This window comes from Schistocerca gregaria, chromosome 8 (assembly GCF_023897955.1).
Source record: "Schistocerca gregaria isolate iqSchGreg1 chromosome 8, iqSchGreg1.2, whole genome shotgun sequence".
Classification (NCBI taxonomy): Eukaryota; Metazoa; Arthropoda; class Insecta; order Orthoptera; family Acrididae; genus Schistocerca; species Schistocerca gregaria.
The window spans coordinates 500,807,212-500,822,862 of record NC_064927.1 but is presented as its reverse complement, the minus strand read 5'-3'; the positions used below and the strand labels follow the sequence as shown (position 1 = coordinate 500,822,862).

General features: G+C 44.5%; 1 protein-coding gene across 3 annotated transcripts in view; it reads left to right on the top strand.

Moving 5' to 3' along the window:
• LOC126285359 (protein strawberry notch) overlaps positions 1-15,651 on the top strand; it is a 263,199-nt gene that overhangs the window by 159,703 nt on the left and 87,845 nt on the right. For all 3 annotated transcript variants that reach the window (XM_049984680.1, XM_049984681.1, XM_049984682.1), the window contains one exon: positions 3,780-3,888. In XM_049984680.1, coding sequence (XP_049840637.1) covers positions 3,780-3,888 — 109 coding nt within the window. The remainder of the gene's footprint in view (positions 1-3,779; positions 3,889-15,651) is intronic.

Genomic DNA, 15,651 nt, shown 5'->3' with positions numbered 1-15,651 from the left:
CGAGTTGTTTCTATTTGTTGTACAATACTCTGTCAACTGACCCAGTAGTCTTCTTCGGGTGCAAGTCATTTCCTTATGTGTACTGATTGCCTGGACTCAGATGTGCTGTGAACCGTCATCGGATTCGCGGTGCTGTTTGTAGGCAATTGTAAGTGTGACTCTCGACACCCACTATGTCCTTTGTGCACTTTTGTTTTTCAGGGTGTAAGCTGCTGCTTCTTTTAAATTAAAAATACTTTCAGTAATTTGGTTGTATGAAATTCTTAGGCATCCAACTTGTCAGTTCCAAAAGCATAATAGGGCGAACGTACACCCAAGGTATGGATGCCAGATTATGAAAATTCCTGACCATGAGCCTCCTGACATGTCCCCCGTGTATCCCTCCTGTAACTCTATTAATACCATATTTGTGCAAGTATAAAGTGATCATGATATAACGTGACCTCTTATTTTCTAGAGGCATTCCGAAAAATTTATTTTTAATGTATTCTCACTCATCAAAATTACAAATTGTTTTATTGGCATGAAATATTTGACTAAAACGTTAACATTATACCTGTTGTAAGTTTATGCCATTTTATGGATTGTATACATTTTGATAATACAATGAGAAATAACATAAACAAGAAATTGTTTATTTTAATTTGTGGACTGTTTTATTTTCTACACTTTTACCCTGTCGTCTATGGTATGACGATTTTTAATTATCGTCCTAATACCTGAGCTGTGAAATTTATATCTTCATCATCATAAATATTTATTTGACTGTTATTTCCAGATATGTTGTATTTCTTCCAAATATATTGTGGTTTCTGAAGTTGTGCTTACTGTGGGACCTGAGAATACAGATGTGTTTATCCACATACATACCAGATTTTGCTTCTATAATGATGTCAGAATGTTACAATGTCCCTTGCTTCCAAACATATTGTCTACTCTCAGCTCTCTTGTTGGCTTCTTAGAACTGACAGCTGACACATCCCCTTTTGTTCCTGTCACATCCTGGTGAGTATCGACAACATTGCAGCACGGCACACACATATATGCCACTGGCTCCTGTCTAGACTTCTACCCCTCCTCTGCAAATGAATACTACTGTTGAGAATTTGTCCAATTTTAGTCATTTCAGTTCTAACTATAAATTGATTCAGGCAAACCAGTTTCAATGTGGTAGATGTACCTGAAAAGCCAAAGTACTGTCTATAGATTCCAGTGGTCCGCAACACAAGACCCACTACTCCCTTTTCTGCATTCGTCTAATTCTCAGCCAAGCTGGTACCACTTTTCCCTTTCCAACCCTTCTGTAGTGCTGAGCTCGAGCCACTGTGAGATACAGACTGCACTATCTTCTAATGTGCAAGTCATATCTAACGATGGCAACTAATACATAAAGAAATATCACAATTACGAAGATAAAGAAAAGATCACAATTACAATTCTCAAACTTCCCTTGCCCCACCATCTACTGATGTGTGCTGATACTATCTTGACAACGGGTCTTGCTGCTGTAAATTATTCTCATGATAGCAATTACAGTTTACTATGATTTATTTTGTTTGTTAGACATTTCAGTCTGAATTAATGTTCCTTCTTGTCTCATCCGAACGTCACCATCATATTCTAAAGCTGATTTTTATCCGGTATCCTAATAAGTGAACTGCAACTGAATTTTTCATTTGCAACACACTTAGTAGATCATTACAGTCCCCAGAAATAATTTTTTTAAGGGCAACATTTCTACTTTGGATTGTTGCCTTTACTTCAAAAACAGCATTACGGTAATGTATTTATATGGTATTTGTACATGTGGGAGAACTTTCATTGCAGATCTGTTTGAATACAAGTAATATAATAGGATTTAGTGTTATTTTGCCAAATTTCAGGCAGAGAAATAGATTGTTGTAGTGGCTAAATCATAGTTCCTTGTGTTTCCATTGCACTAGCCTCATGCGAATAAGATGGCAAATGATTGTTCGAGCAACATCGATACTGTATTGAGCATTTCGGCGTATAGGGAAGTCGTGAGTCTGTTTGAAAGCAAGTATTGTTTGCCCAGCTCCGCTTTGACATTACAAAGAAGACTTTTTACATGTGTTGACGGGAGCAAAAGATACTTGGTCTTTCCGGATATTGGGCAACAGTAAGGTAGATACAGAAATTTTATCTGTCCCTAATATAAATTCTTGTTGGAACTTGAGAAAAAGGGCAAACTCTCTTTCCTCAGATCTTAGTTAAGAGGAAATGGACAGATCCGTGAGTCACGGAGAGGAAGAGGGTTTGTGTGTGTGGTGGTGGTGGTGGTGGTGGTGGTGGTGGTGGGGGGGGGGGGGGGGTTTACTAAAAACCTCTTTATCTCTACAATTGGAGCTATCACTATCCATCACAAAGAAATTCATTGCTGAGACTCTGTTTCATAGAGCTCAAACACTTTTAGACAGATTACTCAGATCGCCTGATTCAGTAGGCTTTGCAATCAAAGTCCAAAATGCATCAGAAAGAGGTAAAGACTGAAGTAGAAAAGAGAAGCCAGGAACTACATTTCTGGCCCAATATCTGGAAAGATCAGTAGACGACTATGGAAACATGCCTTCCAGAGTGTTTTGCTCCCACCAACAAAGAGAATAAGCCTTATTTTTAATATTAAAGACAATCTACTCTCGGAAGCCAGATTTTAATTGTGTTCTACGTGAATGTGGCACATTTTACATAGACAGACTGTCAGAACAATGGAGGGGAGTTACGAGAGGGATCAGTGCCACACCCAACTTAAATGACCAAACAAATCATCGGTCACCAGGCTCTGCATCGAATATAATCGTGAAATGAAATGCAGTGAGACAGTTGTCATGGTGGAAATGTCAAGTTTTTGAGACAGTCTTAATCAAGTCTTAGTTAAGGCGTGTAGTGAAATAAATATTTTTGAAAGTGTAATAAACAGGAATGGTGGTTTAAATTTAAACAAGGCTTGAGGTATGGCCCCCAATTTATTAAAATCTGTAAATAGTGGCACAGGATCAACAACAGTTCACAGTCTGGTTGTAGTCCAGGCAGCGAGTACAGATAACACAAAGCTTGAGCACCTGAACGAAACGTCTGGGTTGGTTGTCGAAATATGGCACAAAAAAAAGTGGAACAGTGGCTCAGCTGCATACCTAGAAACATACTATTAAAGAAATTGATGAAAATCAGTTATCGTGTTATTGGCCATATGTGTCATATGCAAATAGCTGTAATAACTGCCCTATGAGGTAGCTGAGCTATATGGTAGCAAAACTTCCTGGCAGATTAAACCTGTGTGCCAGACTGGAACTTGTATCTTTTACAGACAAGTGCTTTGCCAACTAAGCAATCCAGGAGAACTGACAGAAACAGAGCTGTGAGAGTGGGTCGTGAGTAGTGCTTGTATAACTTATTTTAATTCTCTTTGTTTTAATTTTTTATTTTTTATAATTGGAAATGATCATTCTTTTAGTTAACATGTACATTTGTTGTTATATGGTATACTATGGAAATATTTCAGAATTTGCTCTGTTATAGTTTCGTCTGCAGTGGGATGTTGCTTTTTCACTCATTCATTTACCGTACTCCCTGACTAATAGTGTGTTTATAGAAAGCTTTGAAAGTGTTATATAGCTCTTTATTTGAAAAGCTGTAATGGCCACATAATATTCGCAGAGATGAAAATTTCCTATGTGAAGTTGATTTGTGACAAGAGTAATGAGATGGTCAGTGAAAATCTTTTCTGTTATCACCATTTCTCCTTTTGTTTTATATTTCAGATGTGGCTGATGCACTTGTCGGTGTGGGTCTCATTGTGAATAGTGAGAGTATGCCCGGTGTTCTTATGCTTGATAAAGATTACAACAACATGAGCAAGTTCCTGAACAGGTAATAAAATCCAAAAAAACTGCATCAAAAATATTAAGATTTATATTTATTTTTATCTCTGCTGGCATAGCTGTCCTTTAAAATGTTTTGATACTGCTTTTGCTGCTACTTTTACCAAAATCATCCAGAACTGTAGAGCTTTTGACTTTTTATCTGTGTGCCAATGTGATCTGACTACAGTTTAAGTGCTTGTCTCTGTTTTGAATTTTATTGTTCCATCTTTGTTATTAACAATTATGAAAAGGATGGATTGCTACTCACTGTAAAGATGGCACATTGAGTTGCAGACAGACACAACAGGCTAAATCCTGGAAAAGAAAGGAAAAAACACACACATTCCCACAAGCAGACTCACCCCACGCACACGACGACTATCTCCAGCCGCTCTGTCCACACTGCAACTGTTGCATTGAACGAAAGCAGCAATCTGGAATGGGGCTGGGATAGCAGCGTACGAGTTAAGGAGGGGAGAAGTGCACTGTCTGGCAGAGCAAGCAGTAGTAGAAGATTGGGGGGAGACAGGTGGGTGATGGCAGAGAGCAGCGCATAATGAGGGTGGAGGGACATGAAAGAGGAGAAGGTGACAAGGCAGTGGGGGTCGAAACCATTGGGTGAAGGATGTGGGGACAGTAGGTTACTGTAGGTTGAGGCCGGAATAATTTCAGAAGTGGAGAATCTGTTGTAAGGATACCGCCAATTTTCGCAGTTCAGAAAAGCTGGTGGTGGTGGATAGGAGGATCCATATGGCCCAGGTTGTGAAGCAGCCATTGAAATCCAATGCCTTACATTCAGCTGCGTGTTGTGTCACAGTATGCACTTTGTGTGAGCCACAGTTTGGTGGTGGCCATTCATCGTGGTGAAAAGCTGGTTGGTAGTCATATCACTATAGAAAACTGTGGAATGTTTGCAGCAGATCTGGTACATGACACAGCTTGTTTCACAAGTGGCCCAGCCTCTGATGTTGTAGGATAAGCCTATGACAGGACGGGAGTATTGGAAAGATTAGATGCCATATGAAGGGGAGTATTAAATGCAGTTCACACAAATATTTTTTCTATAGAGTTCAAATTTGAGTGCAACAGTGAAGTATTTGGTCACACGTAACAGGTCTGAGTGACAAAAAGTTAATTGTTGGATGTTTTTACCAGCCCCTGATTCTGTTGTGACAGTTTTAGGGTCATTCCGGAAACATCCAAATCGCCCTGTGTTAGTTGGAGGCAACTTAAACTACTGAATATGGACTGAGATGTCTATGGGGACTTTCCTGAACAATCCTGTTGCTACAAACATACCTGACATTATCAACAGTGTCAGTATAGAGATCGGGATTATTGATCACAATGTCATCATAGTGGTGATAGTGTTAATAAATCCGTCAACAATCTGAGATAGTGTTATGCTATGAAATCCAGGTAAGCAGTTGTTTGCATCCCACTTACACTATGAATGGACATCATTTAGCTCGAGTATGATGGATACAGAGGAATTATGGCCAAAGTTTAAACTGATTGTCAATTACATTCTGAAGACGTACATGTTAAGTAAGTGGACTAAGGATGGAAGGGACCCTCTATGGTTTAATAATCAAATTTGGAGAATTCTGAGGAAACAGAGATTGTGGCACATTTGGTTCAGAAAAAGAGGGTACAAATGTCAATAGGCCAAAGTTGGTAGAAATTTGTGCATCCATAATAAGACCAGTGCATTTAGCATATCTGAAAAGGTAGGCTAGGTGGAGTCTGGTTGCTACAAGAGGTTGACACGAAGGAACACTGTGGAAAAGTTAGGGGTTTGATAGTGGTGCCCCAGGAGGCAGTACGATGTCGGTAGGTTTGATAATTTATGGAGGTGGTGTTTGGAAGGCTCTTCCATGTTCCCCAAAACTCCCCACCAACACTCCACTAACTTGAGAGCTGAAACAATCCCGGAACATTGTTGTTGACCTTTCCACCAAAGTCCTCAGTCCCACAGAAGTTCCAGTCCTATCCAAAGGCCTCACCTGTAGCCCTACATCCAAATTTATCCATGTTTGATTTGTCAAAGACCTGTGCTTAGCTTCGCCTGATCCCTGCAATGGAAATACTTTTTTGCTACCAATCGCACCAAGTAAACCCAACCTAATCTCAACACTGAAGTCTATCTCTCCCAGTTCATACCACCATACAACTGTGATCCCCCCCACACCTAACAAACCCAAGGCACATTCCAGGAATTCCTTACCTCCCCAACTTGGCCTTACCAACGTTCTCCAAGACACTTCCTAACAACACCAACTTTTCAGCAGAAGAAAGACAACTATACGCAGCCTTGAAACCGATCCTCACTTATCTCACACTTCTGCCTATAAACTCTGTGAGAGTGAACTGATCCCAGAAGTCCATCATAACCTGCAATCCTTGCTTAACACTTCAGGCCTTCCCCAGAACCTCTCCCCTGAATCCATTTACCTCCTCATCCCTGCACACCTACCTTCTACGAGCTCCTCGAAAACCAAACATACTACAATCCTGGATGCCCCATTGGAGCCGGTTATTGTGCCCTCGCTGAAAGAATTTCAGCCCTCATTTACCAACAGTTCCAACCAGCTGAGCAAAATCTAGCATCCCATGTCAAAGATACCAAAAACTTCCCTTACCAACTCTCCACCGTCCCCATCCCTTCACCTCACAGATCCCTAATCGTCACTCTTGTTGCCACTTCCTTATACACCAACATTCTTTCTGCCCATAGTCTTGCCACTGTTGAAAACTACATCTCCCCTGACTCCAGACACATTACGTCATTCCCCATACACCTTACTGGCTTCATTCTAACACACAACTACTTCTCCTCTTAAGGGAAGGTATACAAACAAATCTGTGGCACAGCATTGGGGACCTGCATGGCACCCTCCCATGCCAACCTGCTTGTGAACCATATACAGGAAACTTTCTTAGTCTCCCAAAATCACAAACTCTTGGTTTGGTTCAGGCTCATTGATAATATCACCCTGGGCCAAGACAACCTATCCTCATTCCTTTACAACCTCAACTCTTCTACCATTTACTTCACCTAGTCCTCAAACCAGCACGCCATCTTCTTAGACATCCCTCCCCCTCCCTGCGGGTGTTAGAATAGGCCTGAGGAGGTATTCGTGCCTGTCGTACAAGGCGACTAAAAGGAGTTTCACATGTTTTGGCCTTTATATGGTGGTCCCCTGAAGGGTTTGACCTCCATTCTTCAAAATTTTCCCGAAGAGCGAGGCAGTTGGGGAAGGGCGCCTTACAAGGTGCATCGTGTCCATCGTGCATTGAAATCTTTAGCCCACTTTCTCGTCGTCGCATTGACTGCCCATTCTCCATCTCTTGGGAGAGGACACCTTCTTGGTTGCGTTTTCCACCATGCACTATGAAGTGTCGATTTCTGCATTGACGATGACCACGGACTTCTTTGCACCTGATATCCAGCACGGTAACGAGTCCGTTGTGGTGGGGCCGCCATGTACCCTTTTGGTTGTAGCCCCCTGACCACACAGGGATTGCTGTGCTGATGCCTGCGCCATTAATTCCCCACGTATGCCAAAGGGTAGGTGACCATCCCCCTGGGGCATCGAGACTCCCAGCAATGGCCATCCTGCCAGGTGGCCTTTGCTGCAGCTGGGTGACGCCCATGGGAAGGGCCCCTGGTCGGAGTGGGTGGCATCAGGGCGGATTAGACGCGATGAAGCATAGTCCATCATCTCTTGCTGGTGGTGAAACACCAGCGGTCTCTAAGCCATCACAAGCTCAATTCAATGCACAGAAGTAGAACCCCAAATAATTCCCCTCCCTGGCCACACCATGGGAGGAACGTCAGGCTAAGGATGGCAGCGGATCTTATTCGCCCCGGTACCTTGTATGTTTGAGAGCTGATTGGGAAATCTTTCATGACGATGAAGCCTCAGTTTTTTTTTTCTTCCTTTTTTTTCCTTTTTTTTTTTTTTTTTTTTAAGGGACAGGTTTGGGGAGGTGGAGGGCTTGTCCAAAATGAGATCTGGGTCAGCCTTGATCAAAACAGCATCCCTTGCCTAGTTACAGGAGTTACTTGCTTGTGACAAGCTGGGGGTTGTTTCTGGACCCATCATACTCCGTAAGAGCTTAAATATGTTCCAGGGTATCATATTTCACAGAGACCTTCCTTTGCAGTCCAACGATTGAGATGTGCGCCAGTTTAGAGCAGCGAGGTGTACATTTCGTCTAGCATGTCCACCAGGGTACGAAGGATAATCAGGTTGCCACTGGTGCCCTCATCTTGGCCTTTGAGGGTGATACATTGCCCGAGAAGGTCAAACTGATGGTCTACTGGTGTGATGTAAAGCCCTATATCCCTCCCCCAATGCAGTGCATTAAGTGCTGGAAGTTCGGCCATATGTCTTCCCTCTGTACTTCTAACGTAACATGCCCAATACTCCATGTGCCCCGCCTCCCATCTGTGTCAACTGTGGCAAGCACCATTCGCCTTGCTTGCCTGAGTGCAGGACTCTCCAGAAAGAAAGGAAAATCTTGGAATACAAGACCCTGGACAGACTGACCTACACTGAGGCCTAGAGAAAATTTGAACACCTGCCCGCTTGATGGTGGGGGGGGGGGGGGGCATTTCCCTCCCTGTTCCTTCTGTACTACCTGCTTTGGGAGCAACACCCCCCCCCCCTCCCATCCCCCCCCCCCTGCCCCCCCCCCCCCCCCCCCCACAAATGCTCGGGGATGTCCGTTCTCACTTCTAAGCCAGAGAAGCGTATGTCTTCTTCGGCTTCTTTCACTAGGAAGGGGTCCTTTGGGTCACTCCTTTACCTGGTTTCGTCTAGAGGGAAAGGCAACACCCGCCAGAGTCCAAACGCAGCTGGTCGTAGGGCTTCACACTCATCCTCAGTTCCAGAGACTGAGCCAGTGAAGTCCTCCGAGCCAGGGAAACCCAAGGAGCAGCAAGAGAAATCCAAAAAGAAAACCCCTAAGAACAAGGAAATTGCAGTGGCACCCACACCACCGCTATCTACAAGCTCTGCAGCTGAGGATGGGGTGGAGATTTTGGTGTCCGCTGAGGACCTAGGTCTCGCCAGACCCTCAGACACAAGGGATGTAGACTGCTCAGGCAATAAATCGGTGGCAGCATGTGACTCTGGGGCATAAACTGCCTCATTGATTGTTCCATGCCTTCCCAGTCTCATGATGTCATCCTCCAGTGGAATTGCGGCGGTTTTTTCCACCACCTGGCTGAGCTTCAACTGTTAAGCTTTACACCTGCTATCTGCATTGCCCTCCAGGAAACCTGGTTCCCAGCTATGCAGACCCCCCTGCCCTCTGCGGCTATAAGGGATATTAAAGGAACCGTAGCAACTATAATTGGGTGTCAGGTGGAGTTTGTGATTATGCCCTAAACTCGGTTTTTAGTGAACATCTGCCCCAGAAAACCTCTCTTGAAGCTGTGGCTGTCAGAGTAAGGATGATACAGGAAATAACTGTCTGTAATGTATATCTTCCTCCAGATGGTGCAGTACCCCTGAATGTATTAGCTGCACGGATTGATCAACTCCCTAAACCTTTCCTACTTCTGGGAGATTGCAATGCCCATAACCCCTTGTGGGGTGGTACCACACTTACTGGCCGAGGCAGAGATGTCGAAACTTGACTGTCACAATTTGACCTCTGCCTCTTAAATACTGGGGCTGCCACACATTTCAATGTGCCTCATAGTAGTTACTCGGCCAGTGATTTATCAATTTGTAGCCCAGGACTTCTCTCATCTATCCACTGGAGAGCACATGACGACCTGTGTGGTAGTGACCACTTCCCCATATTTCTGTTACTGCCCAGCGTCAGGTGCTGGATGCCTGCCCAGATGGGCTTTGAACAAGACGGACTGGGGAACATTCACCTCTGCTGTCACCGCTGAATCTCCCCCACACAGTAACATCGATTTGATGGTTGAGCAGGTGATTAGGACAATTGTTTCTGCTGCAGGAAATGTGATGCCGCACTATTTAGGGTGCCCGAGGCATAAGGCAGTCCAATGGTGGTCACCGGAAGTTGCTGAGGCAATTAAGGAGCATTGGCGAGCACTGCAGCGGCATAAGCTGCACCCTTCCCTGGAGCACCTCATAGCGGCTCCGTGCACATGTTCGCTACCTAATCAGACAACGGAAGGAGGAGTGCTGGGAGAGATATGTCTCCACCATTGGGTGCCACACATCACCTTCCCAAGTCTGGGCAAAGATCAGACGTCTTTTCGGGTACCAGGCCCTAACAGCTGTCCCCGGTGTTACCATAAATGGTTAGTTATGTACTGACTCAAACGCGATTGCCGAGCATTTTGCTCGAGACTCTGCGTCAGAGAATTAACCCTCTTCACACACTCAAATGGAGGCTGGAAGGGAACGTCCTCTCATTCACTACACGCTGCAGTGAATCATATAACGCCCCATTTACAGAGTGGGAACTCCTCAGTGCCCTTGCACATTACCCCGACACAGCTCATGGGCCTGATCGCACCCACAGCCAGAGGATTAAACATCTCTCATCTGACTACAAGCGACATCTTCTTGTCGTCTTCAACCGGATCTCGTGCGATAACGTCTTTCCATCACAATGGCAGGAGAGTACCATCATTCTGGTGCTCAAACCCGGTAAAAAACCGTTTTATGCAGATAGCTATCGGCCCATCAGCCTCACCAACATTCTTTGTAAGCTGCTGGAACGTATTGTATGTCGGCGGTTGGGTTGGGTCCTGGAGTCACGTGGCTTGCTGGCTCCATGTCAGGGCGGCTTCCGCCAGGGTCGCTCTACCACTGATAATCTCGTGTCCGTCGAGTCTGCCGTCCAAACAGACTTTTCCAGATGGCAACACCTGATTATCGTCTTTACTTATGTAAATCATACGACACGACTTGGCGACATCATATCCTGGCCACATTCTGTGAGTTGGGTCTCCGGGGACCACTCCCGATTTTTATCCAAAACTTCCTTTCGCTCCGTACTTTCCTTGTCCAAGTTGGTGACTCCCATAGTTCCATCCATATCCAGAAGGATGGCGTCCTGCAGTTCTCTGTATTGAGTGTCTCTCTATCTTTAGTGACCATTAACGCTCTAGCAGTAGCTTTCGGGCCCTCCGTCTCACCTCTGTATGCAGATGACTTCTGCATTTCGTACTGTTGTTGCTGAGCGACACCTCCAGGGAGCCATCTACAAGGCACAATCATGGGCTCTAGCCCTCAGCTTCCAGTTTTCAGCTGCAAAGTCGTGTGTCATGCACTTCTGTTGGCATCGTACCGTTCATCCGGAGCCCACATTTTACCTTAATGACGATCGACTCACTGTAGTGAAGACCTATCAGTTCCTAGGACTGGTTTTCGACACTCGATTGACTTGGCTCCCTCATCTTTGTCAGCTTAAGCAGAAGTGCTGGCAGCACCTCAATGTCCTCCGTTGCCTGAGCGACACCAATTGGGGTGCGGGATCGCTGTACACTGCTGCAGCTCTACAGAGCCCTTGTCCAATCCCGAATTGACTGTGGGAGTGTGGTTTATGGTTCGCCAGCGCCTTCAGCATTGCATTTACTCGACCTCGTGCACCGCTGTGGGGTTCGATTAGTGACAGGAGCCTTTAGGACGAGCTCCGTGACCAGTGTACTGGTGGAGACTGGTGTCCCTCCAGTGCAGATCAGATGTGTGCATCTGTTGGCCAGTTACGCAGCACACATTCATAGTTCCCCTTAGCATCTGAATTATCGTCTCCTATTCCCGCCCACGGCAGTCCATCTCCTGCGTCGGCAGCCCAGATCGGGCCTAATGATGGCGATTCATGTGCAGTCCCTTCTCTCTGAATTGGAGTTCTTCCCTTTACCACCTCTACTTGCTGTCCATTCATGTACGCCTCCATGGTGTACGCCTCGACTGCAGTGTCGTCTGGACCTTTTGCATGGCCCTAATGACTCCGTTAACCCTGCTGCTCTCTGCTGTCACTTCCTCTAGATTATTGACGTGTTCCAGAGCTCTGAAGTGGTTTACACTGACGGCTCAATGGCTGATGGTCACGTAGGCTTCGCATATGTTCATGGAGGACATATTGAGCAGCACTCCTTGCGAGTTGGCTGCAGTGTTTTCACTGCAGAACTGGCGGCCATATCTCGTGCTCTACAGTACATCCACTCATGCCCTGGTGAGTCATTTCTCCTGTGTACTGACTCATTGAGCAGCCTACAAGCTATCGACCAGTGCTACCCTTGCCACCCTCTGGTAGTGTGCATTCCGTTTTTTGGTATATGTTTCAGCCATTTTATTATCACACTTATGGCATTGTTTTATTAGGAACAAGGGACCGATGACCTTGTAGTTTGGTCCCTTCTACCGCCTTTAAACCAACCAACCAACCAACCAATCTGATTATTCCATCCACACCTCTGTCAACATTAAACTGACCAGCTACAAGTGGTACCTCAGTTTTGACAGCTGCCGTCCATTCCACACCAGAAAATCCCTCCCATACTGCCTGGCCACATGGGGGCGCCGCTTATCTACAGTGACAGAAACTCCCTTTCCCAATGTGCTAAAGGATCTCACCAGGGTGTTCACACATTGACACTATCCGCCATACCTAGTCCGCCAACAGATCTGCCTTGTCATTTCCTCTCACAACCCCAGTGTCCCACCAATCCCAAAAACCAGTCACAAATGAGTGTGCCCTACGTCACCCAGTACCACCCCGGACTGCAACAACTGAACCACATCCTTCACCAGGGCTTTGATTACCTATAATCATGCCCTCAAATGACAGACGTCGTAACCGAAATACTTGCCACCCGTCCTAAAGTGGTGTTCCGACAACCACCTGTCCTCCACAACACCCTGGTTGATTCCTGTACCAATCCCAATCCCTTGCCAGAAGTATCAAACCGTCGTGGAAGACCCAGGTGCCAGACTGCCCAGTTCACTCACACAACACTTTTTGTTCCAGTCATGTCATATACCAGCTCTGCTGCAATCATTACACAGCTTTTTATATTGGTATGACTACCAACCAGATATCTGTCAGGAGTGATGGCCACCATCGTACTGTGGCTAAAAGCATTGTAGACCACTCTGTGGCACGACATGCAGCTGAACGTAATGTGCTTGATTTAAAAAGCTGCTTCATAACCCAAGCCATCTGGATCCTCCCCATCTACCACCAGCATTTCTGAACTGCACAGATGGGAGTTGGCCTTACAACATCTTCTCTGCTCCCAAAATAATCCCAGAATCAACCTATGGTAACCTAATTTCCCCACACCTACCACCCAACAGTTTCTGCCCCTTCTGTCCTATCACCTCCTCCCAATTCACATTCCCTCACCCTCATTGTGTGCTGCTCTGTGCGAATGCACCCACCTGTCTTTCCCCTTCCTGCTCCTCTCCTTTTCTGCTACCTAAGTCCCGCCCCCCCCCCCCCCATTCCCACCTCCCTGATCCACAGCCTTGTGACGTTGCGTCTGGTGGAAGTCTTGTCATGCTCCCTCCTAGTTCCTGCACGCTCCACCATACAGTGCACTTCTCTCCCATCCGTACTCTGCAATCCCTCCGTCTTCCCTGCCCCACTCCGGATTGCCGCTTTCGTTCAACACAACTGCTGCAGTTGTGTGTATGTGCTTGTCTGGAACTCAACATGCCGTCTTAATGGTAAGTAGCAATCTATGCCTTTTATAATTGTTGATATTCCAACTTGGACTTCTTTGGTATTAGACATTTTTATTTTTATTTGTTTTTGTGTGTACTGTTCTTGTTGCAAGGTGTCAGGCTTTTGTAATAATTGTCTTCACTCGTTGGGCTTCCAGTTGCGTCCATGACTGGAGCTCTTTAGAGTTGAGACATTGAATTATTAACTTTACTCTGTGGAAATATGAAAAATCACTGATACTGTTATTATTTTAACTGTGAAATTTGGATTTTCAGAAAGCAGTAATGTGCACTTTTCTTCTGGTAGTAAATGCCTTTAACTACTTACTTTTCTTTTCTTCAAACTTACGGTTTGCCATTGCATCAATAGCTACATAAGGAGACTGCTAGCTAATTAATCTGACATATTCATTCTTGTTATTGTTATGGGTACCAGAGTACCACAGTCCCTCGTGTTCATCCTTTCCTTCACACAGTAGCCTGTGTGATGCATCACACATTATCTAAAACCGCCAGTTTCCCCCAATACCAAGTGAGAATTTCATTTCACACCCAGTCGAGAGTTTTATTTAGTAATGTGGCTGAAGTAATGCAGTCAGTATGATCGGTGTTCATTGCATTCGGGCTTGCGATAAACAATGACGGGAAATTGCAATTTATTATGGTCTAAGAGTTCACTGCTGCTCATTTGTGAATACACTAGTTTTCTCCTACAGGTTATTGTGGATACAGTGAAACCTCTGTTTTATGATTTCGTGCGGTCCAGACTTAAAAGAACACAAAGTTGAGAAAATGCAGATTCGAAGAAAACATTAAAACCCCCAAAATAAGAGCAAAAACCTATTTAATTTGCATATATGATTAAAAATAACAATCCTATCCAATACGCTATATAAAATGTGTATAAGTGGAGGAAATTAAATGTACAATACAATGTTTATACAATAATTTGTTAACGAATTTCATCAGTTTTAAAAAATCACAGGTGTATAACAGCCAGTAAAAACTGGTCAAAAAGGTGAAATTGGTGTCTGGTTACAAGGTAATCAAGCTGTTTTCCGACGTGCTACAACCACAAATTAAACATCAAAACATGCGTTTTTCAGAGATCTCTCCATTGTGCTAGCCCAGGAAAAAGCAAAAATAGATGAACATGGTGAACTAAACCACATGGTAAAAAATTTATGGCCTAGATTGTGAAATAAACTGAAATATGGTGAAAATTGCCAGAATACAACATCTCAGATCTCTGTTTTCCACCTGCAGCCAATAGTTGTATAGACGGTGACATCACACTAATGCAGTATCTTCTAGCATAAAGAGCGATAAACATCAAATTTAGTTAGTAGCTTGTTCCAAAGTATGGCTGATGTGATCAGTGTATAGCAGATGGAGTAGTGACTGTGGCTTCCACTTGGGTTTAATTTATATACTTATACGTCTTACGCCTTTCACTATTGAGCATTAATAATTTTACTTACAGTAGTTCTGCTTAGAGCCTGTCAACAGAATCCGGAATGTTTGATGCCTGTACTGACTGCAGCCAATGTAGGCTACTCAATTTTCTACGTGCAGCACCAAAATTAACAGGACATGTTCAGTGAACAGTTGTGCAATGGCTTGTTTGTCTTTGTTGCAGTCGTCAGTGGTGTTTAATGCATTGTAATGGCAAGCTGGTGTAACGGATTACTGAGACAGAGGAAACACTCAAATCACAGTAGGCTTAACTTTATTTCATATTCATTGGTATAAATAAGTACCACTTGTTTCTATATACATGCTTACACACAACCTGCTATGTTTTCACCACAGCATGCGACAAGTTCAAAGTGCAAACTGTGTGTCTTGGGAATACTGCAGATTGCTGTCGGGTGAAGTAACAAGTTGCCAGCCAATAAGATTTCACTAGCCGGAAATGGCCGACATTGTCTCGATTCTGACCAAGCATGTTGTTTGAGATGATTTAAAAGGTTGACAGTTGATATTGTTGCTGAACACAGTACATCGGAAATACCTGCAAAAAGAGCAGACTGAGTTATAAGTGGCACACGAAAAGATGGGCACTGGTCTGCTCCATCACATATTGGTTCACTCCAGAACGC